This window comes from Drosophila hydei, unplaced genomic scaffold (genome assembly GCF_003285905.1).
Source record: "Drosophila hydei strain 15085-1641.00,03,60 unplaced genomic scaffold, DhydRS2 tig00000149-arrow-pilon, whole genome shotgun sequence".
Classification (NCBI taxonomy): Eukaryota; Metazoa; Arthropoda; class Insecta; order Diptera; family Drosophilidae; genus Drosophila; species Drosophila hydei.
The window spans coordinates 1,234,412-1,261,809 of NW_022045678.1; the positions used below are offsets into that span (position 1 = coordinate 1,234,412).

Consider the following 27,398-nt stretch of genomic DNA (forward strand, 5'->3'; position numbering starts at 1 on the left):
CCTCTTTCTCTTTCTATTTTATTGGTTTTTCTTTTTTAATTTTGGGTTTTGTTGTTGATAACCCGCTTCGATATTTTTACACGCTTAAAAAATGATTTTACAAAGTTATTTTTTTTTTTAGTTTAGTTTTTGTTTTTTTATCGCATAGTTCTAAGCTTTTTGTTGTACGTTGAGAAGTTATTTATTTTTTTGTTTTTTGCAATTTTTTTTGGAGATTTTTCTGTTTTTTTTTTTCAAAGTGGCTTGTTCTCTAATCAGCTTACTACATTTAAATTAAAAATTATACAATTTACTTTTTATTTTTTTCTTTTTTTTATATATATTTCCATTTATGTTTAAATGTAAACTTAGCATTAGGGCTGCAATTTATTTATATATGTTTTTTGTTTTGTTTTAATGATCTTTTGTCAACAAATGTTTTGTTTTTTGTTGGGTTTTTTCTTCTTTAGATTTATCTGTGCATTATTTATGCTACATTATTTTTAGTATAATTTTTTTAATTAATTAAATCTTTTTGTAGTAGGAAAAAAAAAACAAATAAAACATACAAGAGAAAAATTGATTACAGCGCGCCACGCGTCCAAAAATTATCGCATATCAAGTTAATGGAAGATATATATATTTATATATATTTATATATATATATATATATAAACGTATATATATATGTATAAAATAACAATTAGATTTTACTTGGCTTTTCACTTTAAGTAAACAGAAAAACTGTACAGAAGTAAAATAATATAATTTTCTTTTTTGTTTTTAAATTGTTCTTTGAATGAAAAAATAAAAATAAAATAAAAAATAACGTAAAAAACGCGCGCGCGTCGCACAAAACTTAAAGCGAACACAAACTGTAAATTAAATTAACAAAAACTAATAGTAGCAGGTAATGGTAAATTAAATATATATATTTATATATATATATATATATATATATATATATAGCTATATATATTTACATTTAGTAAATATATAAGAGAACGTTAAACGAACGTAAAAAATGTGTACCGCACCTACACATACAAAATTTGTTTATATTTTGCATTTTACAGTTGAATCGAATTATTCACTTAATGTTGCTGCTCAATTGTGTGCTTGCGTGTGTCAGTGTGTCTGTGTGTGTGTGTGTGTATAGATCTTCTCTGCATTTTGAAATACGTCTGCGTAGCGTTATAATAGCAATAATTAGTAAATATGTACTACAAAAAACGTTTAAGTGACTTTTTTACTAAAACTTAGTAAATACCGTTTAACGCATAACGTTGCGTATGTGTGTGTGTGTGTGTGTGTGTGTTTGCTGCTTTATGATCTGTGTGTACGTTCTGTCTGTGTGTGTGTGTGTTTGATAAACATGTGTATAAACACTGCGATAGCAGTTTATCGATTAATCGAAGGTGCTGCCAACCGTTGTCAATTTGTTGTTTTTCTTTTTTTCTTGCGATCTACGTCGTTCCATGTTTTCACTCCTCCATTTGTTCTTCCTCTCTACCGCGCCGATTGCGCTGCTCGCTGCTTCCCCGGCGTCCCTGTGCTCAGCGTTAGGCTGCTGGTCGTCGTTGTGGTCACCGTTAAACTGCTGCTGCCACCGGCAACGCCCACGCTGACCGTCTTGGAGCAGCGTATACATATATAATCATCATCAGCCTTTATCTGGCTGCGATTCAGGCCCACACAGTACATGTGAAACCATTCGTTGCAGCCGCCGTCGCACTGCACCCAATCCACTTCGCGGCCTGTGGGCTTATGGCAATTCTCGGCGCGGCATTCCTCTTCGTCGTCCTCCTGTGCCGTTTGCTGTGTGCGTTGCGCATGCTTCTTTTGACCGCCACCTGTTGCTGGATTGTTGTTGCTGCCAGCTGTAGGTGTGCCGCCGCCACTGCCACCACCACCGGCGCCTGCATTGCTATTGTTGCTGCTGCTGTTGTTGTTATTGTTATTGTTGTTGTTTGTTGTGGTTGTGGTGCGTTTGCGTTTCTTGTGCCCGGCCGCTGGTATAGGCGTCGCTGCTGCCGCTGCAACAGCTGTTGCCGAGCCCGGTGTCGTTGGCGTCGTCGCCGTCGTATTGCCACCATTTGCCTGTTTATTCTCCGCATCGGCATCCACACCGGGCGAACTGCTCGCCTTGCTGTCACTCTTGCGTACCGCCGCTGGCGTCTTCTTGCCTGGCGTCTGTTTGGGCGTATTTTGTTTCTTGCGCGGCACAGCAACATTTGCGCTGTTCGCATCATTGGAGCGACGTTTCTTATTGCGCACCGCTTGAGCGCCACTGCCAGCGCCGGGACTTGGACTATTTTGCACGAGTAGGCTATCATTGGAATCCTCAGCGCCGCTGTGTATGCTGGATGAGGTGGTCAGTGTCGTCGCTGCTCCCTGACTTTGCTGCTGACGATGTTGTTGCAAGTGCTGAGCCACTCGCGCTTTAGCCTCGGCCTGCAGCGGTGTAGGCGGTATTGTTTCCAGTATGCGCCACAGCTCTTGCGTCTCATCTAGCGATACCTCTAGTAAATCGCCCTCCATCATAAGCTCGAGTAGGTTCTCAATTTCGCTGTCGGAGAGCAGCTTCAAGAGATCAGTGCTGCTGCTGCTGCTGCTGGTTTGCGCGTTGTTTTGAGTCAAGCGCGGCAGCTGTTCGTCCTCATCATTGCTATACCCGTCCTCCACAATGCGTAGCCGGCATTCATCATCATCGTCGTCATCATCCACATCGTCCCCATCCTCATTATCTGACTCAGAGCGGCCCGTGTTATTGGTTTCCTGCTTGGACAGGTTGTGCGAACGTCTCGGCTTGCGTGGACTACTTATATTGCCCAACACGGCGGCACAATTGCTGCTCTCCGAGCGTCGCTTCTGCTGTTGAGCCAAAATCGCATCCAGGGCGGCGCTCACATCGGGACTGCTTAGCGCCTTTCGGGCACGATCTTGCCAATTCATTGCCCGCTCCGCCAGGCAACGCAACGCCTCATCCTCAGGTAGACGAATGGGCAGCTGCTGCAGCTGCACAAGCAACGGCAAAATTGTCTCCAAGCGTGGGCGCTTCGAGCGCACACAGCTCGGACATAGCCACTTGGGTTGCGCTGGCATTGATGATGCTCCGCCATTGATTGCACCGCCACCGTTGCCATTTTGTTGCACCATCAGTGACTGGGGCAGCGGTGGCACACAATCCTCGTGGAACCAATCACGGCACAGCTGACAATTGTGCATCAGACCACGAAATTCCGACTTGCACAGACAGAAGACATCGCGTAATGGATTCTTTGACATATTCTGGCGCCTTAAGTCGCGCATATCGCGCAACTCTTGCTCCTCGGCATGCTTAAAGCTGGCCACAATTTCGGCGGGGTTCTTGTCCTTGAGGAAATCATCTTGGAAACGAGGCTTGAGATCCGAGTCAATATTGATGGCATCTGCTCGCGGCATCAGCACCTCCAGCAGCGTATAGAATGTGCCCTTCCTCAGGAACGCACGTGCCGTATTGTCCTTCCACTGATGTGCACTATTCAAATGGCCCTGCATGCGACCGAGCTCCTCCAGCTGAATGGGTATGCTGAGGCCGCGATCAATCATCGCCTCCAGCGTATGACAGTAGGTGACATGATTGTTTTGCTGCAGCTGCTCCACAGAGCGCAGCCATTCACGAGCCTTGCGCAACGCATCCTTCAATATACCATGCGACGGCACCTGCCCATTGATGTCAGTGGCGGACTTCAGAAACTGCTCAATCTCGGCCAGCTCGTGCTGTTGATTGAGTCGTCGGAAATATTTAGCTGCCTGTGATTCCCATGCCTCGATCGCAGCACCAATTTGCTGCAACTTGCGCATCTCACGATCCACATAAGGATCTGTTGGATCCAGATCAGCGGCTGCCGTATGCAGCAGAGTCTTCACATCATTATAGGTCAGCTTGGAGCTGGTCTCGCGCAAGCCTTGGGAGCGTTTGTACCATTTGCATTGCTTGAGACGCTTCTGCAGATGATCCAACTGCTGCAGCTCAATGCGCAACGAACTGCCCTCATTGATGAGCGTCTCCAGCTCATTCTCTTCCAGCGCCTCCAGTGTTTGCTGCAATTGGTTATCGGCACGTTCCACAAACTGCCGACCAAGCACTAAAAGCTCACGCACCGAGGCACCCTCATCGATAATGCAGCACAGATTGTCGATTTCCTGTACAAACAGCTCCAGCTCCTCCATGGTCAGTTTATATTGTGCTGCCTCCTGATTGTGATCGGAACGGGTGCGCACCTTTAATATATACATATATAAATCATATAAGAATGTAATTTTATATTATATAACATATTCTATATAGCATATAGCCTCACTATTTTAACCACATAAATATATATTGATTAAATAGTCTGATCAAATTGGTAGTACGAGCTGAAATCGATACTATTTGGGTTCAAATTGAGAAGGCTTTACATATAGACATTCAGTTATAAAGAATATAAATGAAATATAAAGCAAATCTAAGGTTAATCATAATATTAAGATTTATATTACACATTATAAATAAGGATTTAATTACTAAATGTATATCAATGATTTACCTTATTGATGCCCAGTTGTTGGATGACTGTAACACATTTCTCTGCCTCTATGGCCGCTGCATTGAGTCGATCAATGAGCAGAGATGAAGGAAACTTTTTGGTCTCTGCTTCCTTACAGAGCTCCTGCAGCTCGGACAGGGTCACCGATGTCGGAGTGTGGGCATCGACAATGTCGCGACAACGCGACAGCCAGCGCTCAAAGCTGTGCGCCTTAACCTTCAACTTTTGCAGCATCAACGGCATCTCGTCCAGCGTATAGCGATAGATGAGCGTATGTTTCTCTGGCGCACAGCCACAGAGCACAGTATAGTGGCGCAGGCAGACAATCAGCTTGTCGTTGCACTCGCAGGCAACGGCCGATAGGAAGCAGGTTGTATTGCACTCCTGGCAATGGCGCTCATCATCATTAACCAGCTCGAAGGCGCGACGTTCGGCACGTGTGACGCCCCACTCTAGCAGAGACTTGCGCAGCTTCTTTTCGGTGTCAACCATTTCGGCCATGTCAATGTAGCAGGCGGTGGCGATGCCAAACGTCAACTTGGCCGGCTCTAAAGCCATCTTGCAGACGAGCTCGTCGTGCGAGAAGACACAGAAGCGACGCAACATTGAATAATGATTGACGCATTCGCGTCCCATTTTCAGCCAATCCGCGGGCGCAAAATTGACGGCCTCGGCAAAATTGTAGCCCTGATTGAAGCCAGCATGATAAGCGCGCGGAAAGGTAATTACAAATTCGCCAGCATGCTGATCGGTGCGAAAGACGGGCACACCATTGTTCATTAATATGTTGGGATTCATAATGGTCACCAGCTGATGCAGTAGATCGGGCTGCGAGGAGAAGAGCTCAGGAGCGGCACGCTTCATCGTTTCTTCAAACTGCTCGGCACAGGAGCCGGGCACACCGTACCAGGTCTTTGGCTCGCCCCAGTGCAAATAGTTAATCGAATAGCTCCAGTGATCCTCGTTGTGCCAGCAGAAGGCAGCAAAGCACATGCCCACATACATCCACGGCGCATTCATGCCGCTAATATCAGCATTAATGTGTCCCAGTATCGAATCCTCTAACAACGGAAGATTATTTAAATTCCAGCTGGACTCGGCGTACTCCTGATCACCGGGCAACAAATAATGTGAGCTCTTTGTGGGAAACCCGGAGCCGTGATCCATTGTATGTAGATCTGCGCCATATTCCACAGTCACATCCTCATCAATTGACGAAACAATGCGCCAAAATTCACGCTCCACCAGCTCCGTGGGCACCAAGTGCACCGGTTTGCGAAAGTATTCCTGCTTGAATTGATCGGCCATCTGGCCAAATTGCTGCAAGGTGTACTCTCGCTCGGCCTGTTCGAAACCAAAAGCTTCCTGCGGCTTGCTCACCTCCTCCACAACGCAACGCGGGCAAAGCCATTCACCTAGTACGGTTGAATCAAGGAAGAAATAAAATGATTGATAACTGATTAACAACTGACTCAAGAATTATAAAAATCTCAATTATTTCTATATTTTGAAAGGAAAAGTGAACAAAATAGAAGAGATAGAACTCACCTTTCGGTATGCTGCTCAATGGTGGCAGCAAGCAGAAGGTATGATAGCTATCATCGCAGCCATCACAGAGCAGCATTGACTCTTCGACATCGCCCCGATTGCAGATATGACAGATGTACTTCATCAGTGGATCGATAAGCGGCTGCTGTAACTCAGTGGTCGCTTTCTTTTGGGTGGCGCGTGTATTCGGTGTAGCTCCGCAGCCAGCTGATTGGCCAGCACCCGCAGCGGCACCCGCATTGACAGCATTAAAGCTGCTCAATAGGTCGCGCTTGAAATCCTCCTTGGTTTCAGTTTTAATGGTAATGGCAGCCGCACCTGGCTTGGTGTTTAGGCCGCAACTGGCGTTCGAGTTGCCAAAGCGCTTTGAGCGACGCGTATTGTTCTCATTGGGCGGCGCGATTTGCTGACGTGTGGGTATCTCATGGGCCTTATAATCTGTGCCGGCATCCTCGAGCTTGACGGGCGTTGCGTTTACTGTAGAAGCTGCCGCATTAGGTCCCAATACTTTGCCAGACGTGTACACCTCAAACGGATGCAGAATACGTTCGTAATGGGCTTTTAGTGTGGCGCCCACACTTTTGCTGGATGGATACTGCATACGATTGGCTACCTTGGCCCATTTGCGCTCCTTGGTGGTCTGCTCCATGCCACCCTCCTCCTGTACGATGCGATGTAATGTATATAGATCTAGGGCTTTACGCTCTACCATCGGGATTTTTAGAGAGGAGCCTTGCAGCTCCCAAAACTTGGCGATGTGATCCAAGAAATTCAATTTGACGCGCGTCTTTGCCTCCAGTTCGTTGAGTCGCTGCACGCGCGGCACAAAACGCAACTTGTCAACATCGACGGCAAATGGCGGTGACCATTTATCCGGCGGTAAGATCTTGGCAATGCCACATTTCTCCGCTATGGGTCGAATCTTGCTAATGTATGCCAATGGATTCTTAAACTCTTCCGCTGTCGGTCGAAATACTGGGCACTCGGGCGGTGTATCAAAATGGAATTCCTCGTTCTTGCCCTGATCGAATTTATTACTGCTATGCGGCTTCGTATGCAACGATTTCTTGTGCACCGTAGGTGTTGGATGCGGACAGCTGTTGTGATATTTCTTACTGGCCGACACGCTGCTACTGGCATGATTCATCGGCACGCTGGGCATGGGGCGTTCTACGGAGCTGGGTGGCGCTGATATTGGAGTGCCAGAACCTGAACCGCTGCTACCACCACCAGCTGATGTTGGCATCGATATTCCTGTCGACGCTGACGAACCATCATTTCCCGTTGCAGCTGATTCGTTATTGTTGTTGCTGTTGTTGTTATTAATATTATTATTGTTATTGTGGCTGCTGTTTGTATTCTTTTTGGCCGACTCGCTGCCACTTCCGGTTGAGTTGCGGGTGCGCAGGCGTCGCGCTGGTGTTACGGTGCCATTGGAGTTGCTATTGGCGCCTCCTGTGCCGCCACCGCTGGCGGCTAGATTGTCCGCCTCGGCTTTGGCGGACATGTGGGGCTTTATAGATTTTGAAATGAACTGCTGCAACGGCTGCTGACCTTGTTCAGCTCTGCAAATGAGTATAAAATATCGTTTAGTTCACAATTAAAATTATGATAGAAAATTTTCGTTTGTATATATATTTATTTTTCAATAAACGCTTCTATTAGTTCTATGTACTTTCTGCTTGCTCGCTCAAAATCACAGTTATTAGTAAACGTACTTCACTGACTTCCGTTTACATTACGTTTGTTTCTAGTTTTTTTTGTGTTTGGGGTTGAAAATCCACAATCTCAATAAACATAGCCATTTTCTAGTTTTCGGCCTGCCTGCCAAGTGTGACCAGCAGACGAGCACAGTTCACAGTTACAAGTGTGTGCGTTTGTATGTGTGAGTATGTGTATGTGTATTTGTGCAACACTTTTCAACACTGCAAGAACAAGCAGCCAACCTTTTTCATATGTTTAAACGCATGAACGAACGCAAGTGAAAAGTTGTAATTGTAATAGTGTGTGTGTATGAGAGAGAAAGAGAGAAATTTATACACACAGATACACCAAATCACGCACAACCCCTCTCGGACTAGCAGGCAGGTAAACAAAAACAGTAAACGGCATTTATAGAATTAGTGTACGTGAGAGCGCCTCTCGCCGTTTAAATGTGGGGGTTGTGTGGCATTAAAATCGGAGACTATTCTTCAATACATACATACATACATGTATATACATATATAGAGAAAACATACGCACACTTACAAGCAATTGCACTGACTGCAAGCGCATTTGTATTTGGCTCAGTTGGTTCTGATGCTTGATTACATTATCAGCCAGCGTTTCTGATATTGATAAAAATAAAATTGCAATAATTTAAAATGTCTGTATGTATGTATAATCATAATCAGCAGATAAACATCAAATTACAGCTGGACTACAGGAAACTTAAATAAGTAATTTAGTTTTTTGAATACTTTTATTAAAAAATTAATATCTAAGTCTAATTAAATTTGTTTTAATCAATAAAAATATAATATTTGTAATATATTTATTTGATTAGTTGTTTTCTGCACATTTTTTGTTTATATGACAAATATCCATAAATTGATATATAAAACTATCAAAAGAATTTTATAATAAATATTACCTGATTTCAGTCTGTCTTGGGTTTTAATGCTGATCAAATCAAAAAAAATCTAAGCCCATATATATAGTCTAATTAAAAGATTTAAGCTCTATTAAAAGTATCGATAATCAAGGAAAAATTTGTGACCCACGAGTTGCGTTAAATTTACATACACAAAACGATAAGTGGATAAAATTGTATTTAGCTTTTGGAAAACTTTCTTTTAATTATGTATGTATGTATGTATGTACACACACATGAAAAATCTTAGCACCTGTGAAGAGTTTCGGACTGTTTGACCGGGTGGCAAGCAAAGCGCAAATAAATGGCACACACAACACATACTTGCACAAATGACAAACAAACTCGTCTACGTGATCAAAGAACGCCTATCGGCAACTAGGGGCCAAAGGGGTGGGGGTGGTTTTGAGCTTGCGACGGTCTGTCGTGAGAACGACTGAGAGAAAGAGAGTAGGCAGTGAGAGCGAAGCGAATGTGTGACTGGGAGTGGGAGTTAACACGGATGCAGCGCACTGTTGCAGTGTTGGTAACGCACAAACAACATTTGGCATGTTGTTTTTATTTTGCAATTCTGTTTTGCTCACTTACACAAACAGAAACACAATACACATAAAAGCCAACAGGAGTTTTTTTATTTGCCATAACACATTTCATCGTGTTAATTGTGTGTGTATGTGGCGCATGTTAGAATCGTGCAACAGGAAAAAATTAATTTGTTGCATAGAAAAATGGAGCGCACAATACAGATACACATACAAATCTATACATCTTTATTATTTATTCATACGTACGTTTGTATATGAGTGTATATGCACACACAACATTACTTTGCGTGTATGTATAACATAACGACCGATAGCAAAAAACTTACAAATTCAATACGTATGTATGTATGTTTATAACCATACATACATATATATGTAAAATTCTAAAACCATTTGTTCTGCTTAGCGCACGCATATGAACCGGTAGTTTAGCTGTTACTGCAGCTGGGAAAGCTCGTACTTTCCAACATTAATTGCGTATTTCCAGGCAAAACTACTCGGCCACATGCAAAATGTTTATATTTATTGTGTGATGAAATTGAAATAGTAAAAGAAGCCATATTGAAAAACGTCGGTGTCGGCATCGACGCCGGCAGCGATGTTAAAGTTCCGGTTAAGGCTTTTTTGCAGCGTCCAAATAGACAAAAGGAAGCCGCCGTAGTAGTCGCAAAAAGCTTTGCCTTTGGTGGTTGTTGTTACAATTTACACACACACACACACACACATCTATAGCAAACGGTTCGGATATAAAAGTGGGGCGACGCCGCCACCACCACCCCAAATAAAAAGAATAACGTCAATGCATAACCAGGGAGTAAGCGAGTACACGAACAAATTTCGAGTATGAGTATTGTGTAGCTCTGTCATTTCCTTGATCACAACGGACAGACAGACAGACAGGCAACCAGACTCTATCTGTCAGTGTGAGAGCAACGAGTACCGTTTTATGTGTACATACATACGTATGTACGAATGGGAGATGACACGGGCAGCGCGTGAGTGCGTATGCTTTGAGCGTTTGTTTTTAATTTTTACTATTTTTTCCTTAGCCACACAGCTTTTGCTTTAATTGACGTTTGCAAATTATTGATTGGTAAAATGTGAACGCTGCGCGCTTGCCAACTACGAGAATTTCAGAGTCTTGACAAAGTTGGCAACGTTTTTCGTCAACCTATGCTGCCATATTGATCGTTAGGTTCGTGTGTATATATGTATGTGTGCGTTTTGGTGGAAATAATTAAAGCCTAAGAGCCGCATGCTGTTTTAATCTAAAGCGCCTCACGCACACAAAAAGGGGTTTTATATAATTTCCATTTTCAGTCGAACACAAACACACGTACGCGAACTTACACACACACATACACTCACAAGCGCGCACAGGTATATACATATACGTATAGAAACACACAACAGCATTTATCTATACATACATAAATTTGTATGTATGTTGGTATATTTGTATGTTTAGTGAAATTAACACTGAAAGTCGTTTTACTTTGTCAAATGCAATTGATTTAATGTACTTTGGTTAGCTGCATCTGAAAAACTCTGCTCACAAAACAGTTTTCCGTTGCCAACCAAGCCCAGTAACAGCAGCAGCAACAACGACAACAACCAACATCAGCAATGTCTACTACAAAAATAGTAAGCAGTTAACAAACGTCGACGTCGACGTTGTGGTTTTTACGCACTGTCCACCATATTGCACATTGAAATGTTTTATGTTTGTATGTATAATATATGTATGTTTGCGCATACATCGACGTGTGAATGTGTGTATAAATGCAACACTGTACTTTTTTTTATAAAATTTTACACTTTGCATAATTAGTCGACAGGCCTGTAATTGAAATTGATATTCAAGCGTGGGATCACAATATTTGGAGGGATTAACTGCGCTAGACACACACACACACGCACACAGGAGGCAGGCAGCGACGTCGACGGCAACGTCTCTGCTATGATGGCGACCAAAGGCTGAGAACGCACTTTACAACGTCGGTGGTGGTGCTGCTGCTATTACCTTTCTGTCAATGTATGAGCTTATTAAAAATTCACAAAAAATTCACGAAAAATATTATATCAACGGTGTGGCAAAGCTTTACCTTAACAACTACATTTTCACTTTTTATTATATTTTTTTCTTTTAGACTGCGCTGCTAGCAGTGGCCGCAGTAGCAGCAACCGCACACATACAAGTTTTTTCTTCTTTGATTAAAACGCGGGGGGTTGATTCCAACTGTCTTTTTCAGAGCGCACTATAGATTTATATTAAGTTTCGCTTGATTTGTTGCAACGTTTTGGGCATGCCGTATTATATATATGTGTGTTTTGTCCATATTTCGCCTGCTAATTAAACAATTTCTGCTGCAGCCATCAGCAAAACTCACACACGCACGCATACACAGAGGGTAGAAGTGGAAGAAAAACTAAACTCACTGTCGTCATAGGTAATGGGGCCGAGCACGCTGTTTGTATGCGTGCACTTGCCCAAAATATCTCATAGATCCACGCACACAGCACTTAATCAATTCTATTTGTATTTAAATGTTATATTTATTTTTCCTGGTACTGATCTTTTCTACTGCCTTTTCAACTGCACACGACGATGAAAATCAGTGTGGCTAACTCTTGCGTTCAATTTAATACCGCAGTGCCGCAACAGCACACACAGAAAATACCAAAGTCTATGTAAATAGTAACATAAATGGGGGAGTCTATTCTGTTAAGTGGGCAACCTATTATGTTAGTTGTATAAACAATAGCCTTGCTTACATGAGATGACTCTGTTAAGTTAAAGAGTTATGGTGTTTTGTCGTTACCTGGTGGAGTGAAGTGTTCGGTAGAGCAGTAAATACTGTAAAACCAAGTAGATACATATGAATTTATACACTAGTAAACAACAGTGTGGCAACGCTGATTGTCAGACAGTGGCAACTTCAAAGCTTGCGATGTTAATAACAGACACTCAAAAAGGCTAACAACTATCATGCTTATCGTACTAGCCTACAGGTTTTCTTATTTGCTGTTCTCGTCGCACAATTGCTAAGTCGAAATCTGTGGCTGGTAAACACAGCTTTTCGTTCTAGTAAAATAAAAAAAAAATTAAAAATAAAATAAAATAAAATTAACAAAAATAGTAGTGTACGATAGTAGCATAATCATTCCGTACCAATTAGCAATCGTCAGACGAGCTGTTGTTGTTGCCGCCGCCATCGACTCTCGGAAAAATGCCCGCAGTGCGCAAATATCGTCGCGAAACAAGTGAAATCAGTTGCTGCCTCAAATATTTGCTCTTCACCAGCAATGTAATTATCTGGCTGACCGCACTTGTGGTGCTCTCCGTTGGGATTTGGGCCTGGACCGAAAAAGATATGTTTCGCAACATTAGCAAGCTAACATTTATTGCATTAGATCCCGCTTTTGTTCTCATTATATTGGGAACCATCACCTTTATGTTGGGCCTAATGGGCAGTGTGGGTGCACTGCGAGAAAATACCTGCCTCCTGAGCGCTGTAAGTTATACAAAATTTTCTTTGCTCCATATAAACAATATACATATATTAAAGTCGCTTTATAAATTATTTATTTACAGTATGCTATATTTCTGAGCGTTCTACTGCTAAGTGAAATTGGCTTCTGCGGGCTTGCGTTTGTGCTCAAGGACAAAGGCTGGGTAAGTTGTTAACATTTACGCATAGTAAGCTGCATACTAATTAGTTGGCAAAGTTGAATTAAAGCTGCGCAAAGTAAACAAATCTGACTAAGTCGTTGCTAAGTTGATTTTATTTTCATTATTTGTTTATTTGATTTAAAGTTTATTTCTATTTAATATTTAAAAAATATTTTAGACACATTATTTTTAAAGTATGGTTTTTTTGTAAATTATACTTAAAAAATATATTGTTTTTATTACAACCTATATGATATTTTAAAATATAATAATTGTATTTTTCAATTCATTTTGGTTTACTTAGTAATATCACGAAATATAGTGTGCAATATAAATAGTTTTAAGCTCAAGAAAAACTAATTTAATGATATAAATTTAACAATTATAATTATAATTAATATTTTAAATGTATGAAAAATATCTTCTATTTTTTTGTAGATCAAAGATCAAGCTACAGAAGGTCTGAGAGCTTTTATCAAGCATTATCGCGAGGATCCGGATCAACAGAATCTGATTGATTGGATACAGGAGGATTGGCTGCAATGTTGCGGCATCGATGGGCCCAAAGACTGGGATAGCAATAACTATTTCAATTGCTCCTCAATAGCGATTGGTAGCCGTGAAGCATGTGGTGTGCCCTTCTCCTGCTGTCGCCGGCGACCGCAGGAGGTGATCAAGAACAAGCAGTGTGGCTATGATGTGCGCAAGGAGGGCTACGTAAGTTGATTGACAACTAAGCTTCGCTATAGATTTTTCAGGCTTAATCAATTTTATATGCACGCATGCAGCCAGTGGATAGAAATATACATGAGCGCGGTTGCTTGCGCGCTGGAGAGGATTGGCTGGAGACGCATTTGATTGGTGTGGCTGCCACAGTTGTTGGCCTGCTCATCATGCAGGTGCAAGAGTTTTACAATATATATGTTTCTTTTAGTTTTATATGCATATACATATATATATTTTAATGTTTATATATCATGTTGCTTACATTTAGAGTTTGATGCTTTTGTTTGAGTTTATGTGACTGGCAGAAAACGATTTCTAGACCATATTAAGACCCCATATTCGATCTAGTATATTCCGTATGCTTCCGGGCAAATCCCGAATCCTTTACGATGTTTCTCTTGTCGGAGGAGCAGTTCTAAATTCCTTAAAAGTGTTTATTCCATAATATTGATATACGCACTTTAAGTGTTATATTAATAACATAGACTATATCATAGATTATTCTTAAGTAAACATACATAACGGAAAATAGGTTATGTATATTTACTATGTACTATGAAGAGAGATAAGCTATACTGTTTTCATGTAGCAGATCAGCGTGGGGTTAATTTTATCTACTAGTCAGTTCATGGCTTCTCTTACTTGTTTTCAATATAAGTATCATATTTTATTATTTAATTTATATTTATTTGATTTATTTTCATGTCGTTATTTGCAGTTTACGCCGCAGGGCATGGAGCTCTCAAAGATTATTTATGAGAAAGGCTGCGTTCAGGCTGGCGAAGAATGGATTGAGAATAATTTGATTATTATTTCCACGGTCGCTATTGGTGTTATGTTTTTTCAGGTGTTTAGTTTGTTTTGAATTTGACACATATTTTTATTTCAATATACTTGAAGTGAATGCATTTACTTATAACGTTTTATTTGCCTTGCAGATTCTTGGCATTTGTTTTGCGCAAAATTTGCGCGCTGATATCTATACACAAAAATCGAAATGGCACTGACAAATGGCGCACGCTGCCCCCACAGCAATTTAGAAAGGTAAGCGACGTACACAGATAGCAAACAGCAACAGCAACTTTAACTACAACAACTATAACTACAACTATGCATCATCTAAATCAACGCTTCGGTTAGTTACCTATACTATAAATACCTAACTATATGTATATATATATTATATATATATGTATGAGTGTCTACTAAACGCAAACGCATTCCGTCTTCATGGACATTGACTAAATATTAACTAGGTTGCCAAATTTTTTGCTGTTCTACGTAGGCTTCTTTTTTACCCAAAACACACACATACTAAGAAAGCAGAAAGCGAAAAAAAAAACAATTTTCTATACATTTTTACATAAAGAGACGTATATATATATATATATATATATATATATATATATGTGTATATATACTTGAAGAAGAAGTAAATTAACTCGAAATGCAGCTGTGATATATTTTTAGTAAATGTATAGAAATGAGACGAAAAAGCTATTCAAATATATTTCAAATGCAAATAAATTTTCCAGAATGCAAAACTTCGGCAAACCGAAGCGAATATAACCTAGCAGAATGTATAATATTTGCTAACAAAATATCTATCACATTAGATGGATAAATCTACATTCCAAACCAATATTATACTGCTTAGAGGTATCCAAAAACAGAAAATTTCATTTCAAATGTAAACAGCAAAAATCTACCACTATAAAACCTATAAGATATATATAAATATATATATATATTGCAGTATTTTTTATAACACTAATGAACAAAACAAGTATGGAAACTTTTATGTGGGGGCACTTAAAAATAAAAACAAAACAAAATAAAAATATATACAAATTATAAGTAGTTTGCTGATTAGATTTTTGACGAGCTTAAATTGTACGCGCCGCATGCAGATTTATGTAATAAAATATATATAGTAATGATATAACAAATATATTTTTACATAAATCATTTATAGTTTTTTCCGCTTACGGATTTCCTAATTTGCAATTAACATGTACTATTGCATAATACATACATAATATAAATGAAAAACAAAAACCTGTCTTGTGTTCGTTATAAGTTTTACTTTTGTTTTTAAATAAGACTGATGTCGAATTAGTCGAAACAACTTTTGCACAATGAACTAATGTTAACAAGTTATGTATAAAATATATATTTGTTTAATCTATGGGTTGATAGGCATCCTTGTGAATCGCCCTAACTATTACTAAGCTTTGTTTTCCATTTCGTGACTATTATTAAGTTTTAATGTATTTCGAATCTGTTAACATACCTCTTGTATTTCCTCTACTACAATACTGCCCTAAAAAACATGTAGAAACACAAAAACCATTTTTTTTATCAAATTTTGATATTAAAAGGAAAAACATTTAATTATATTTCGAAGAATTTACATTGAACACCAACTGAGTCTCTTTCAATTTTTGAAATATATTTTTGAGAATATCGAAAACTAAATGTACTTAATACTCTACAAATGTATTTAATATGCTAATAACAAAAAACCAGAAAATAATGTCTCGACGCACAAAATAAAATATTTTTCCTATAAAACAATTAAATTATAAATAAAAAATTAAAAAAAAAATCTGAATCTCCATTTGCCAATGAACAAAATATTTATTGAAACGAGAATTAAATTTAAGAAAAAATTAAAATTAAAATTAATGAATTAATTTGAGAAACCAAGGAAAATAAAAAGAAATTCCTGAATAACGAAAGAGTCAATTGAAAACGAGCTAAAATTATAATAAATACAATGTCAGTCAAACAATATTGAATTAATTAAGCAATGTTTATTATAAAACAAATGTAACAGCTAAGATTAGCAAATATTATATAAAAACGCTTGTCAAGGTTGTTGTTGCGACAGCAAAATCAATAACTGCTTCTAAACAACAAAAAAAAGAAAACGCTTGTAAATGGTAATAATAAAAATTAACAAAAAACTGTTTGACGTCTACTTTTGTGCCTCGCTGGACTCTCCATCCAGCTGAGCAACTGCATCGAATTGCACAGCCGGCAGCTCAGCGCCGTTTGTGGTCTTATTGCAGCGTTGATACTCGATCAGCACCAAGGAATTAGAGCCCACTTTGAGCAGCTCATTGGGCACATAGAGCGTTATCTGTGGTCCAGCTAGCGGCCAGTAGCGGCCCAAATTGAAGCCATTCACGTAGGCCACGCCTTTGCCCCAGCCAGCCATGTTCAGATAGGTGTCGCCCACTTCAGGTACCTGAAAGCTGCCCGTATAGAGTATGGGTCCGGTGCGTAGCAGCCGCTGCTTAGCTATCGATGCCTCGAGCGCTGCATTTTCTGCCAACTTCTGATGCCAGCTCTCAATAGCGATCGCCTCCAGTGGATAGCCTGTGGTTGTCCAATTGTCCAGTGGCAAAGCGCCGCCGTTATGTAGTTGAAGGGTCACCTTGCCAAAGATACCCTTGGTGTCATTGGCGCGATCATAGTTAATCCGTCCCTGATTCTCTACGAGCAGCTGCAGTGTGCTGCCCCAGCCCTTGCTCAATGGCAGCGCATAGATGCGTGCCTCCCGGGACAATGTGCCCACCAGCTGCTGGTCGACGAAGACGTGAGCTCGATCGCGCAGATCTTCCACCTGTAGCAGCGTCGGATCCAGATCCAAGCTAGGAAGCGGTGTCTCATATAGCAACAGGCCGGAATACTGATCCATTTCCTCAAACGATTTGGGCATATCGGACTTGACGGGCGTGCCCTTGGACAGGGCAGCGCGTCCCTCCGTCGAGAGTAGCTCCATTGAAGGCGTCAGCTCCACTTTGCCATATGCTAAACGCTTGGCGGGATTTAGTGTAATATTGGGCGGGTCAAGTACCTCGCTTATCACTTGCTTGATTAATTCATATTTTTTGGTAACTCCGCCCGCCTCATCCATAACGGCATCGTAGTCATAGCTGGTTATGTCCGCCGCATACCCAATGCCACCATCCAGATCGTAATTGGCGCCGGCTGTAAAACCAAAGTTCGTGCCGCCAAAGAACATGTACAGATTAACGCTGGCATTGTAGCTGAGTATGGTCCTGAAAGGCATAAGCAGAATATTATAGTATACAAATGCTGATATATTTGGTTTCTTTAAAGGTACTTCAAAGCGCTGGCCACTTCGTTCGGATCGCGTCGCTGATTCATCTCCTGCCAATGCGTCAGCCAGCCAGGATAGAATTCCGAATTGACTAGTGGTCCAGTAGGCTGTACGCCGCGCAGATATTCCCAGATTTTGTCAATCTCATGAACTGTATAAGAGAAAATGTGCTTGAGTGTAGCTTGAGATGATTTGAGATTGACCTTCAAGAAGCCGACAGTTAAGATTGGCTTAATCTTATATAGTTATGTACACTTATATAGTTATAAGAGTTGAGCTTTTATATATGTCTAAAATTAAGCAAGCTTATTTCATTTTACTAAAATTATCCTTGTGAAGGTAGTTTTAATTATATATTTATACAAAAATTAATATATTTTCAATTTAACAAATATGTATAGTTTTAACTGCCTCTACCGAAGATCTTTTAAACTGCAATCACATGTTTCTACTCACTGCGATCAATGCCAAAGTCCGTGGTAGCAAATACATTCTCAATCTTGCCGCAGTGCATCCGTTCATTTGGTATATCCACAGTGAACAACAACGCCTTATTTTCCACATATTTATCAGTCTCGTCGCGCAACCAATTCAGATACTCATGATCGCAGGCATAGTATGCGGCATATTCATTCTCGACCTGCACCATGATGATCTTGCCACCGTTGCCAATTAGCAAATGCTTTAGGCGTGGCATTAGCTCAGCGTACCATTTGCTTACCTCAGCCAAATAATTGGGATCATTTGTGCGTACTTTGATGTTCGGATATTTGGTGAATAGCCAGTGGGGTAGGCCGCCCTGTGTTAAATTTCAAATTTGTGTTAAATTTCAAATTAGTCATTTCAATTTGTTATCTGACTTATGTTACTTACGTTATCGCGCTCAGCACAGATATATGGACCGGGACGTAGCACTATATAAAAGTTTTCTTCTTGAGCTATTTCTAGAAATTTAACCACATCGGCTATGCCCTCCCAATTGTATTCGCCATCATGTGGATTATGTAGCGACCACTCAACGTAGCTGTTAACGATAAAGGTAAAAAATTGTAGATACATTAAGTATAAATAAATAAGGGAAATAGCTGAATCTCTTCAGATATGTAAAAGAACAGTTTACTAGATAAAAATATAAATATATAGATATATATGTAGATAATATTGTTATTTATATAGATAGACTGTTATATTATTATTGAGAAACATAGAACATCAACTACTTTTCTATATAGCTAGTCTAGCATTTTCCTATAATCGGTGTTTCCTATAATAGTATGCGAGGTCTTTTAATGTACAATTTAATGAGAAACATAAATTAGTAGCACAAAATCAGAGTCCCACATCTTCATTCAGGCTTGCTTAATTTGAATTTCCCTTGTAAAGTTCAGCCTTGAGAACGTTTTGTGCAATTACTTATGGATGTAGCTCAGTGTTGCTTATCATCAGCTTGTAAAAGTCAGAGCTGTAAACCCATTCATTATATTGATTCATAACTTTTAGTCAGCCTTGCAGTTGCTCAAACCAAGCCATAGTCACGTCCTACGGCTTACACAACTATCCTATCTAAAGCTACTACTCACGTATCCAATGCATTGAGACCAGCTGCACGCATTGTGCGCAGACGATTTCGCCAAGCATCGGGCAGAGCCCGGAAATAGTGAAATGAGCCGGCGACATAGCGAAATGGCTGTCCATTCAGTAGGAAAGTGTTTGCCGTGTGATCAATGCTGAATGCGGGTGTTTCCTGATGAAACGAAGTTATAGCGGTTAGCCAATGTTCAACAAATTGACCCACTAAACTTTTGTTTTTTAGCTCACCTCTGTGACGTCATTGCTGCCGCTGAGCCCCACGCAGAGGCCCACAGTCAGCGCGATCACCAAAATTATAATGCCTCCACCCATGGCCAACGTTAGCTTACGAGTGCAGCGAAAACGGCCACTGCTGCCACTCATGGTTGACTTAAAGTTTTATGATCAAGCTTTATTGGGCTCGAAAGCTACAGTTGAACACCTCAAGCTTTTAGCTTACTTCAAAAGTTTCTCTTCTAAGAGCTGGTTTTAAATAACAACCGCTAAGTTGCCCTGGTCGGTCGGCAATGTCAATGGGTTCTGGCGCTTTAATCGCTCACTTCACGATATATAAATAAGTACGTGTATGTATGCTGATAAGTGGGGTCGCCTGGAGTGTCTGATAAAGCTAAACTAAAGTGGACTGCACAATTTGTTTGTCATTTCACAAGACGAGTGTGTTGTTATTTCGGCATTAGCTCAATTAGTTATAAAAGCGCATATCTTGAGCGCTTTAATCGCATCTAAGCGATAATCCCTATCTATGAAATCTGTTTCGATTGTAGACAAAAAATATAAATATGAATATATGAAAATATAGAACTAATTAAGGCATGTGAAGTGTTTCCAAATTATATTTGGCTATTATACTTTCGTTTTGTTAGATCAAGTTTTCATATCTCATCTGAGTCTGTACAGCTTAAAAAATGTATTTCATTTTAAAGTTTTTTCCTAATTCAATATTCGTTCTGAAGTTGTCGCTCATTTCATAATAAACTCAGCTTCATTAATTCAGTAAATTGTTGACTTCCGATACGATTTGCTGTTGTTAAGTTTGATAACTCTATAAATATAAATTCATATTTCATTTCCCTTTGTCTTTCACTTATATATATATATATATATATATATATTTATATACGTCTACATAGTATAAAACACTTATCGCTATTTAATTTTCCTTTATTTTCTTTATTATAGTTTACCGCACTATCACTTATAAAATTGCAAAAAATTATATTATAATTATAATTAGTATACGGTTTACACTTGTTGAATGTATTATGTATGCATTTGATTAACTGTATATTGTCGGATCTATAGTATGTGTATATAATACTTTATATAGTTGGATTAGATGTGTCTTTTAATTACTAGACTATAAATGCCTTTGGTAGTGTGCTTCAATATTTTTGGTTAATGCGAACTCTCTTAGAGAATCCGCATATTATATTAGATGTAAATACATTTTGATTAATTTCAGCTTGAAATTGTGTTTTTTTTTGTAAGAAATGTTTTAACAATACTAAGTAGTTTCCATGGCTTAACTAAATTTTAAATATTTTTTGTTTTTTTTTTTTTTATAAATTATTTGAACTGTAACAAAAGCGCTTCTATTTTTTCTTTGTATATAAAATTATACATACATAGGTTGAGGTAGAAACAGCACAAAATTACAGAGAATTAGATAAAATTGTGGTATAGCTGAAAATAGAAGGACTAAGGGACTAGTATAAGACTTGTATAAGTATTTTTTTTGATTGTGTTAAGTAATATCTTAGCTTAGAAACTAGAGTCCGTATAATATCGTTGTTTACTTATTTGGTTTCAGTTGGTTTTTTGTGTCACTAAGCGCTGACGCTGCAAAATTTATCGGCCATCAATGTTAGCACCTTCTCTAGTTTTCCATGCCGATCCTCGGGCTTGGCGGTGGCGCCTGAACTACCCCACAGGAACTTGACGTGAAACTCAGTGCTGTATATGGAAAGTTTTAGTTATTAGCTAAAAAGATTCAATTGCAGGTTCTAATATTATACTTACCGAAATGCATCCGCTAGCAGTTCATCTAATCTTGTGCTTGCCTCCTCCATTATAATCTTAGCATTCTTGCGATATAGATCCAAATTCTTAAGGAAGCCACGTGATGCATCCAAATGCTGAAAATTGATGGTCATGCCAAAATCATCTGCTTTGGATTCCCAGGGTGCAATGCAGGTATTATAGAGTGCAGGGCGCTCATCCACATTGCTGTGATCGATAATGTCCATCACGGGTCTATCAATGAGCAGAGCGTAGAGCAGCACATGGGGCACAGTTGTGTTTGGCGCCTGCGGATTGGAGGCTTCATTCATGCTGCTTAAAGTGGGTCGAAGTTTGGCCTCAAATGTAAACGCACTGTCCGTGTACTTTTGGCGCAGAATGTGCCAGGCCTGATCCAGTTTTTGTATCTAAAACTCAAATTTAAAGATACATTGGAACTCCATATCCATTTTAAACTTAGCCAACTCACCTGTTGCATGCACAAGCCCAACATAATGGCACAAAACCCAAACAGATTGCCCAGCGCTGTTTTTGTTTCAACCGCAATTTGTATCCACTTGCTGAGCAGCTCGGCGCGATCCAGATCCGTTTGACAGGTCAGTATGGTCACGGCAACCATTAGCTTGATGCATTGCGTTCGCTCAATGATGTCCTCTCGAAATACTTTGCCATGTGGCAGAGTCAGCAACTCCAGACCTGAACAGCTTAAATAACAATCCGATTCATTTTCAGGCTCATCCAGAAATAAGCCCACATCGATGCGTGTAATGTGCTCGGCTAGTAGCTTGGGACCTGTTTCCAATAGCATCATCTTGAAAGTGTTCAAAGCATCGCCATCCAGCGGCTTATTCTCCACTGAAGGCAACAGCAACGTACTAAAGTTCTCAAAATCAAATTTGCTGCACTGCAATGCGAGGGGACATATTAGTCAAATATTATGAATATAGCTAGTGCTAAATATATTACGAGTACTTCGGTAAATCGAATTGTTACTTTAACCGGCGAAATAACGTAACAAGATTTAAGCTTCAACGTAAATCTGAATTGCGTTGCCACCTAGTTGCAAAAACTGCGTATGTTTCTCGATTGTTATATTAAATTTGATCCCACATTTTTAAAACATAAGTTGAGTCTGTTAACGGTAATATGCGTAATAAAATCTAATTTAAACTATTACAATGCTGTCTAATCAGTTGTGGCAAGATAGTTGGCAAGATATGGCGAGATCTTTCAAATAATTTAAAAAGTCGGGCACTCTTTTATATATGGCGCGCTTGTTAAGTTACAACAGCTGTTAAGAAGCTGTTACAGAGCTGTCTGTCAATATTTGCAATTAACATTACGCTACCAATTATAATTAAATTAAATCGCGTAAGGTGGCAATACCGTAATTCACAATAGACCACTATGTCAGTTGTATTGAAATTTTGAAAACTGGTAGTGCTTTAAAATATTAATGAACTTATGCGCTTCTGAACAGCTTTTGGCAATTTGTTTAAAAATTACAGTATTAGGTTGTTACGTATATTGTTGAAAATATATACTTTGCGTTCTTACCAGCTTAAACTCCTCAATGGGCAATGTAAAGAGCTGTTCCTCAGCGGCCAAGGCATCAAATTCCGTAAAGCTTTTCAAAGTGCCATTAGAAATTGAGCTGCTCATAAAACGAGGATTTTTGATAATGACGCCGCCACGTTGTATGCTCAGTTCACTGATATCACCGGGTGCTGAGTCCCCTGAGCCATTGCCTGAATCCGAACCGCTGGCCTGATATGCCAGCATAGCGGCCATTGGCTCCTTACGTGGCTTGGGCGGCGGACTCGGTGGTCGATCGGGCGTATCGAGACTGCAATTACGCGCCAAATTGCAAATGCGTGCTGCTGCCTGTTGTCGCAGCGCCTGCGCTGCCGAAGTGCTCGGACGTGGCAAGGACTGTGTGCTAAACTTGTGTTCCAAGTGTTGCGATTGCAACTGCATATCGCTGGTGGGATTACAGCGTGCAATGGTCTGAAAACGTGCCAGGCCATGGCCATTGGGGGCATCTGTTGCGGCAAGCTGCTGCTGCTGTTCCTGGTGCTTGTTAATGTTGCACACAACCATCGCCTGGGCTGGTGTCAAGCTCTGTGAACGTTGTTGCTTCTTACAGGGTAACCTCGGCGGTGGCACATCCCGGCGCACTCGTGGTGGTGAACAATGCGGACTAGCAGGCGTTCCAGCCTGTTGTTGCTGCTGCTGTTGCTGTTGCTGTTGCTGCTGCTGTGGCTGTGTTGTTGCAACGTCACCACTTAGTTGGCCAAAGCGAAAGATTGCGGAGCCACCTGCATTGTTGCCCATGGGCGAGTTCAATGGACTCAAACCACGCAATCCCGCCAACATTTGTGTATGCAGCTGATTGCCCACAATCTTGTGGCCATAGAAGGATAGTGGATATGTGCGATTGCATGGATATTGTATCAAGGCGCCCGAGGCAGCTGATATTGGTTTGCCCGAGCCCACGTAGAAGGTGATCAAGTCTGGCACCGTATCGAAGGCATCCTCCTCAAATTGATACTGCACGCGCTCGTAAACAGTCTCCGGCTGTAAAACCAGCTGGCAAATAAATGAAGGAAATGTGGTTAGTGTGATTCATGTAATATTTGTTGTTTTTATACATATTCTATAATCTAAACATTGATATACGATTGCCCACTCAATCAATATATAGCTGGAAAAATTCTAATTATTTTTAAATAAAAACTTATACACGGAAAAATACGATTGGATATATAGACTTAATCTGTAAATACTGAAATTTTCTTCAAAATATGGATAACTTCTTAAGTGGACTCTTCTTCAATGCAACACACTTAACGCAACATTTGACTCTTGAACTCACCTTGTTGAGCACAAAATGCAGGACAGCTGCTTTACTGCGACAGGTGAGCACGTAGTTATCCGGCTGGGAGGCGCAATCCCGCACTAAGAAATCTCCCTCTCGCTGAACAATCTCTTCGGCACGCTGACGTGGCAGAGCACCGTGGTACCAGGCATGCGAGCGCAATTCTCTGGCATCTAAGCTTAGTTCCCATTCGAGTGCCTTTTTCAGCGCAATGGCCTCCTGTTGCTCATTGGGATTGGGCGAGGCTGCAAGGGGCGTGGAAACGTTACTGTTATTGCCGCTTTCCATATCGTCGGCGTTCTGGCCCCAATGCGGACTGTTGCACTTGGAGCGCGGCTTCAATTCCTCATAGCTGTAAAGAGAGAGACAGAGAGTGAATTATTGCACTTCATAAATTTCCCTTATTATGGGAAATTTATTATGCTTGCGCTCTGTGTATACACGGCCGGGCTATTGTTGGAAAAGGGAAATCCGCTCCCACAGGATTGTTTCTTGGTATATGCGAACTTTTGTCTGAAGTTCAAGTGCAAAAAAAAATTACGCTAATGTAATTGTAGTAAAAATTGCTTACGCCTATTTCCCTCAGAATGTTCAGATTTGTAAACTAAGCTTAAAGTGTTTATAATAAATAATTGTAAATGCTTTTCATTTACAAGTTGTTATCACTCACCTGCTACGCCCATTTTACTAGCACAGCTTTTCGTTACGGAATATATACGCAGGACACGCCTCAAATAATTTTCTTTTAATGCTATCAGACTTTATATGGAAACAAACTTTTGTATTTAAAATAAATTGTTTTATGTTCAGTTTTATTTAATATTTGTTTTTTTGTTTATTGAAACTGTAAAACTTTTAGTTTATTCTTATCTTTGGCTTTTCTTATCGCATCGAACTCGTCTGCACTCTTTGCCATCTAAATTCGCTCTGCGTTTTTGGCCCACCCTGGCACAAGTCGAATGTCCTTGTGAGGGTTGTTCGCTGTGCGCGACTTGTTTGTGTTTTGTTTTAAGATTTTTATGCCGCCTGCCTAACGGCATAAGGCTTATTGTTTCTTTTTTATTTTATGGGAAATTCTTTGGGGCATGCGCAGAGTTTTTGTTATTGAAATATGTTTAAATGTAAGAGGGGCTGGAGAAGTGGTTGTTATTAACTCGGGAGAGGCAATATGCGGGCAGGCAGGCAGGGAATCACGAGTGTCAGCAGTTGAATGTGGATGTTAAGGAATTGTGGAACTTATTTAAGAATTCGTTATATTTTAAACAAATGTATTGTATATGTAAGGTTTACATGACATGAAAAAAAAAACAATTTTTTAATTTATATATTTTTTAAAATTATTTAATAATTAAAAAAATACTTTTGACACACATTATTATTAAGGTTTATTTTGGTGTAGATATATATATTATTTCTTATCAAGTTAAGATTAGGGAATAAAGTCAATTCTGAAAACTGATAACTAGCAAAATTTTTATAATATTTTATCTTAAATTGTGATCAGCTCAAAGTGAATTAAACCTCCCTGCTAACTGCCAATGCAATTAAAAAAAAACTAAAAACCTATAGGCCAATCCTCATTAATGAATATATTTGATACATTGGGAAAAGTTTTTCACGCAACTATTTGAGTAAAGATATATCAGAACTTAAGTTTTAATCAGTAAATTTACCAACAACATGCCTCGAGCTAACTTCTGCATAAGTTTTCTACTATCTAGTCAGTACTTTGTTTAGCATACTCACATAGTTGTTGTCTCATCGAATGTCAATTGCTTTAAGACCTTGCCACTTTTGGTGGTAATCACAGCTGCTCCGCTGCTTTCGTTGCTTTCAGCCATATTATCGGGATCTAGATAAACCATTGGACAGGAACTCTTGCGGCGTGGCACCGCACACGGAGCGCTTCTCATGGCTGTTCTCAGATAAATCAGCTGTAGCTATATAGATTGGCACCATTCACTAATTGCCGCCACTTACCTTCCAAATTCATGGACTGTCTACGCTTGGCCCTCACGCCCAACAAGCTGTTTAGCATTTTCTGGCGATGGGTAATGCTGCGTACACCCAAACGTTTCAAGTCTCTATCGGTTACATCGCCAACATCATTCACTGTTGCATACATTTTCAGGTTTTCTGTTTGAGCGGATGTGACACGTGAGTTACTGCAGTTTGCTGGAGAACAAAATAAACTGCTGACTAAACTGACCTTCATATTGCTGCAGCTCGAGCAGATTTAGCCATTCGCTAATGCTCAATCTGGAATTGTGTATGATCATGGCAACGTCGTCGCGTCGTCTACCGGAATTGGGATAACGAAAGTTCCACAGGATGCCTAATTGAGAGAGAGAGAGGGAGACACTGAGTGTTGTAATTGTATCTGTAAGATACATTTTCAACCTCTTATATCACTTACTGCTACGTCTATTTGTCGCATTCCGCGAGTCGAGCTGACGCGTTTGCACATTACCCATATTCTCAACAATTTCTACGTAGTTCTCAGCGTTTGTCTTTAACTATATTAGCTCTATAATTAAGCCGTCACATTGCCGCGCGTTCGTTAACTGAAATTTCAACCGCTCACAGCGCTTAGCCTCAACAAACTGAACAAACGAAGCTCTAGCAAAACATTATTGACAAAATCCAAGGCCTGATAAGTCGCTAACTAAATACTCTAACCAGCTAAAGTAAATTGTTATGTTTTTATATGTATATTTAGTACTATATTTTAAGTACTATAATTTAAATTACTACTAAGAATTACAACTTCAAAAATAGTTAGAGAAAACAAAGAAAATTTTTAAAATTTTAAATTTTATTCTTAATAATTTGTAATATTTAGCAATATTTTTTATATTTATTTAGAAAATATTTTATTTTGTATTTATTATACTTTAAATTTAAACATTTTTTGAGATACAAAAATTTTTTGTACTTAGTTTTTAATATATAGTTTTATTTTTAATTTTTATATTTTAAATTTGTATTAACATTTTTTTTTAAATATTTTTAATTTAATCAATACTAGTAGATAGATATAGTTTATATTCGTATACTATTTTTTTAACAAATGTGCTTTATTTAAATATTTTTCCTTAT

At 39.6% G+C, this 27,398-nt stretch overlaps 4 protein-coding genes across 11 annotated transcripts; 1 reads left to right on the forward strand and 3 right to left on the reverse strand.

The window, feature by feature from the left end:
* Positions 1-997: 997 nt before the first annotated feature.
* LOC111602297 (lysine-specific demethylase lid) lies at positions 998-11,908 on the reverse strand. Of its 5 annotated transcripts, none has more exons than XM_030223174.1 (4): positions 11,721-11,908; positions 6,102-7,666; positions 4,554-5,968; positions 998-4,245 (listed from the first exon to the last, which is right to left on the reverse strand). In XM_030223174.1, the coding sequence occupies exons 2-4, from the start codon at positions 7,606-7,608 to the stop codon at positions 1,489-1,491; spliced, it is 5,679 nt and encodes a 1,892-aa protein (XP_030079034.1). In that variant the 5' UTR covers positions 7,609-7,666; positions 11,721-11,908; the 3' UTR covers positions 998-1,488. The 5 variants fall into 5 exon arrangements, with proteins under 5 accessions (XP_030079034.1, XP_030079036.1, XP_023175066.2 ...); XM_030223176.1 differs by lacking the exon at positions 11,721-11,908 and adding an exon at positions 11,387-11,588; XM_023319298.2 differs by lacking the exon at positions 11,721-11,908 and adding an exon at positions 8,737-8,753.
* Positions 11,909-12,278: 370 nt separating this feature from the next.
* LOC111602258 (tetraspanin-17) lies at positions 12,279-15,016 on the forward strand. Of its 2 annotated transcripts, XM_023319253.2 has the most exons (6): positions 12,477-12,796; positions 12,877-12,957; positions 13,393-13,671; positions 13,743-13,853; positions 14,411-14,527; positions 14,619-15,016. In XM_023319253.2, exons 1-6 carry the CDS (start codon positions 12,512-12,514, stop codon positions 14,685-14,687), a joined length of 942 nt encoding a protein of 313 aa, XP_023175021.1. In that variant the 5' UTR covers positions 12,477-12,511; the 3' UTR covers positions 14,688-15,016. The 2 variants fall into 2 exon arrangements, with proteins under 2 accessions (XP_023175020.1, XP_023175021.1); XM_023319252.2 differs by lacking the exon at positions 13,743-13,853 and having other exon boundaries at positions 12,279-12,796; positions 14,399-14,527.
* A 1,495-nt stretch (positions 15,017-16,511) lies between these two features.
* LOC111602208 (beta-galactosidase) lies at positions 16,512-19,916 on the reverse strand. Of its 2 annotated transcripts, XM_023319180.2 has the most exons (7): positions 19,631-19,916; positions 19,393-19,556; positions 18,686-18,836; positions 18,269-18,611; positions 17,816-17,963; positions 16,665-17,750; positions 16,512-16,591 (listed from the first exon to the last, which is right to left on the reverse strand). In XM_023319180.2, the coding sequence occupies exons 1-7, from the start codon at positions 19,763-19,765 to the stop codon at positions 16,579-16,581; spliced, it is 2,040 nt and encodes a 679-aa protein (XP_023174948.2). In that variant the 5' UTR covers positions 19,766-19,916; the 3' UTR covers positions 16,512-16,578. The 2 variants fall into 2 exon arrangements, with proteins under 2 accessions (XP_023174948.2, XP_030079047.1); XM_030223187.1 differs by having other exon boundaries at positions 16,530-17,750.
* A 1,121-nt stretch (positions 19,917-21,037) lies between these two features.
* Positions 21,038-26,886, reverse strand: LOC111602210 (SH2 domain-containing protein 3C). Of its 2 annotated transcripts, XM_023319185.2 has the most exons (9): positions 26,716-26,886; positions 26,509-26,634; positions 26,280-26,435; positions 26,046-26,214; positions 24,297-24,651; positions 22,979-24,010; positions 21,891-22,325; positions 21,422-21,828; positions 21,038-21,355 (listed from the first exon to the last, which is right to left on the reverse strand). In XM_023319185.2, exons 1-9 carry the CDS (start codon positions 26,771-26,773, stop codon positions 21,229-21,231), a joined length of 2,865 nt encoding a protein of 954 aa, XP_023174953.2. In that variant the 5' UTR covers positions 26,774-26,886; the 3' UTR covers positions 21,038-21,228. The 2 variants fall into 2 exon arrangements, with proteins under 2 accessions (XP_023174953.2, XP_023174954.2); XM_023319186.2 differs by lacking the exons at positions 26,046-26,214; positions 26,280-26,435; positions 26,509-26,634; positions 26,716-26,886 and adding an exon at positions 24,970-25,038.
* Between the last annotated feature and the right edge of the window lie 512 nt (positions 26,887-27,398).

Bases quoted from the DNA above. Each gene is read 5' to 3' on its own strand.
- LOC111602297 (XM_030223174.1), bottom strand. From the start codon at position 7,608: ATGTCCGCCAAAGCCGAGGCGGACAATCTAGCCGCCAGCGGTGGCGGC. The intron at 5,969-6,101 runs GTGAGTTCTATC...CAACCGTACTAG, and splicing joins ATTGAGCAGCATACCGAAAG to GTGAATGGCTTTGCCCGCGT. The intron at 4,246-4,553 runs GTAAATCATTGA...TATATATTAAAG, and splicing joins AACAACTGGGCATCAATAAG to GTGCGCACCCGTTCCGATCA.
- LOC111602258 (XM_023319253.2), top strand. From the start codon at position 12,512: ATGCCCGCAGTGCGCAAATATCGTCGCGAAACAAGTGAAATCAGTTGC. The intron at 12,958-13,392 runs GTAAGTTGTTAA...ATTTTTTTGTAG, and splicing joins TGCTCAAGGACAAAGGCTGG to ATCAAAGATCAAGCTACAGA. The intron at 13,854-14,410 runs GTGCAAGAGTTT...TTTACGCCGCAG, and splicing joins TTGGCCTGCTCATCATGCAG to GGCATGGAGCTCTCAAAGAT.
- LOC111602208 (XM_023319180.2), bottom strand. From the start codon at position 19,765: ATGAGTGGCAGCAGTGGCCGTTTTCGCTGCACTCGTAAGCTAACGTTG. The intron at 19,557-19,630 runs GTGAGCTAAAAA...TCGTTTCATCAG, and splicing joins GCAGCAATGACGTCACAGAG to GAAACACCCGCATTCAGCAT. The intron at 18,837-19,392 runs GTGAGTAGTAGC...TATCGTTAACAG, and splicing joins GGTCTCAATGCATTGGATAC to CTACGTTGAGTGGTCGCTAC.
- LOC111602210 (XM_023319185.2), bottom strand. From the start codon at position 26,773: ATGGGTAATGTGCAAACGCGTCAGCTCGACTCGCGGAATGCGACAAAT. The intron at 24,011-24,296 runs GTGAGTTCAAGA...TTTATTTGCCAG, and splicing joins TGCATTTTGTGCTCAACAAG to CTGGTTTTACAGCCGGAGAC. The intron at 21,829-21,890 runs GTGAGTTGGCTA...TTTGAGTTTTAG, and splicing joins TGGGCTTGTGCATGCAACAG to ATACAAAAACTGGATCAGGC.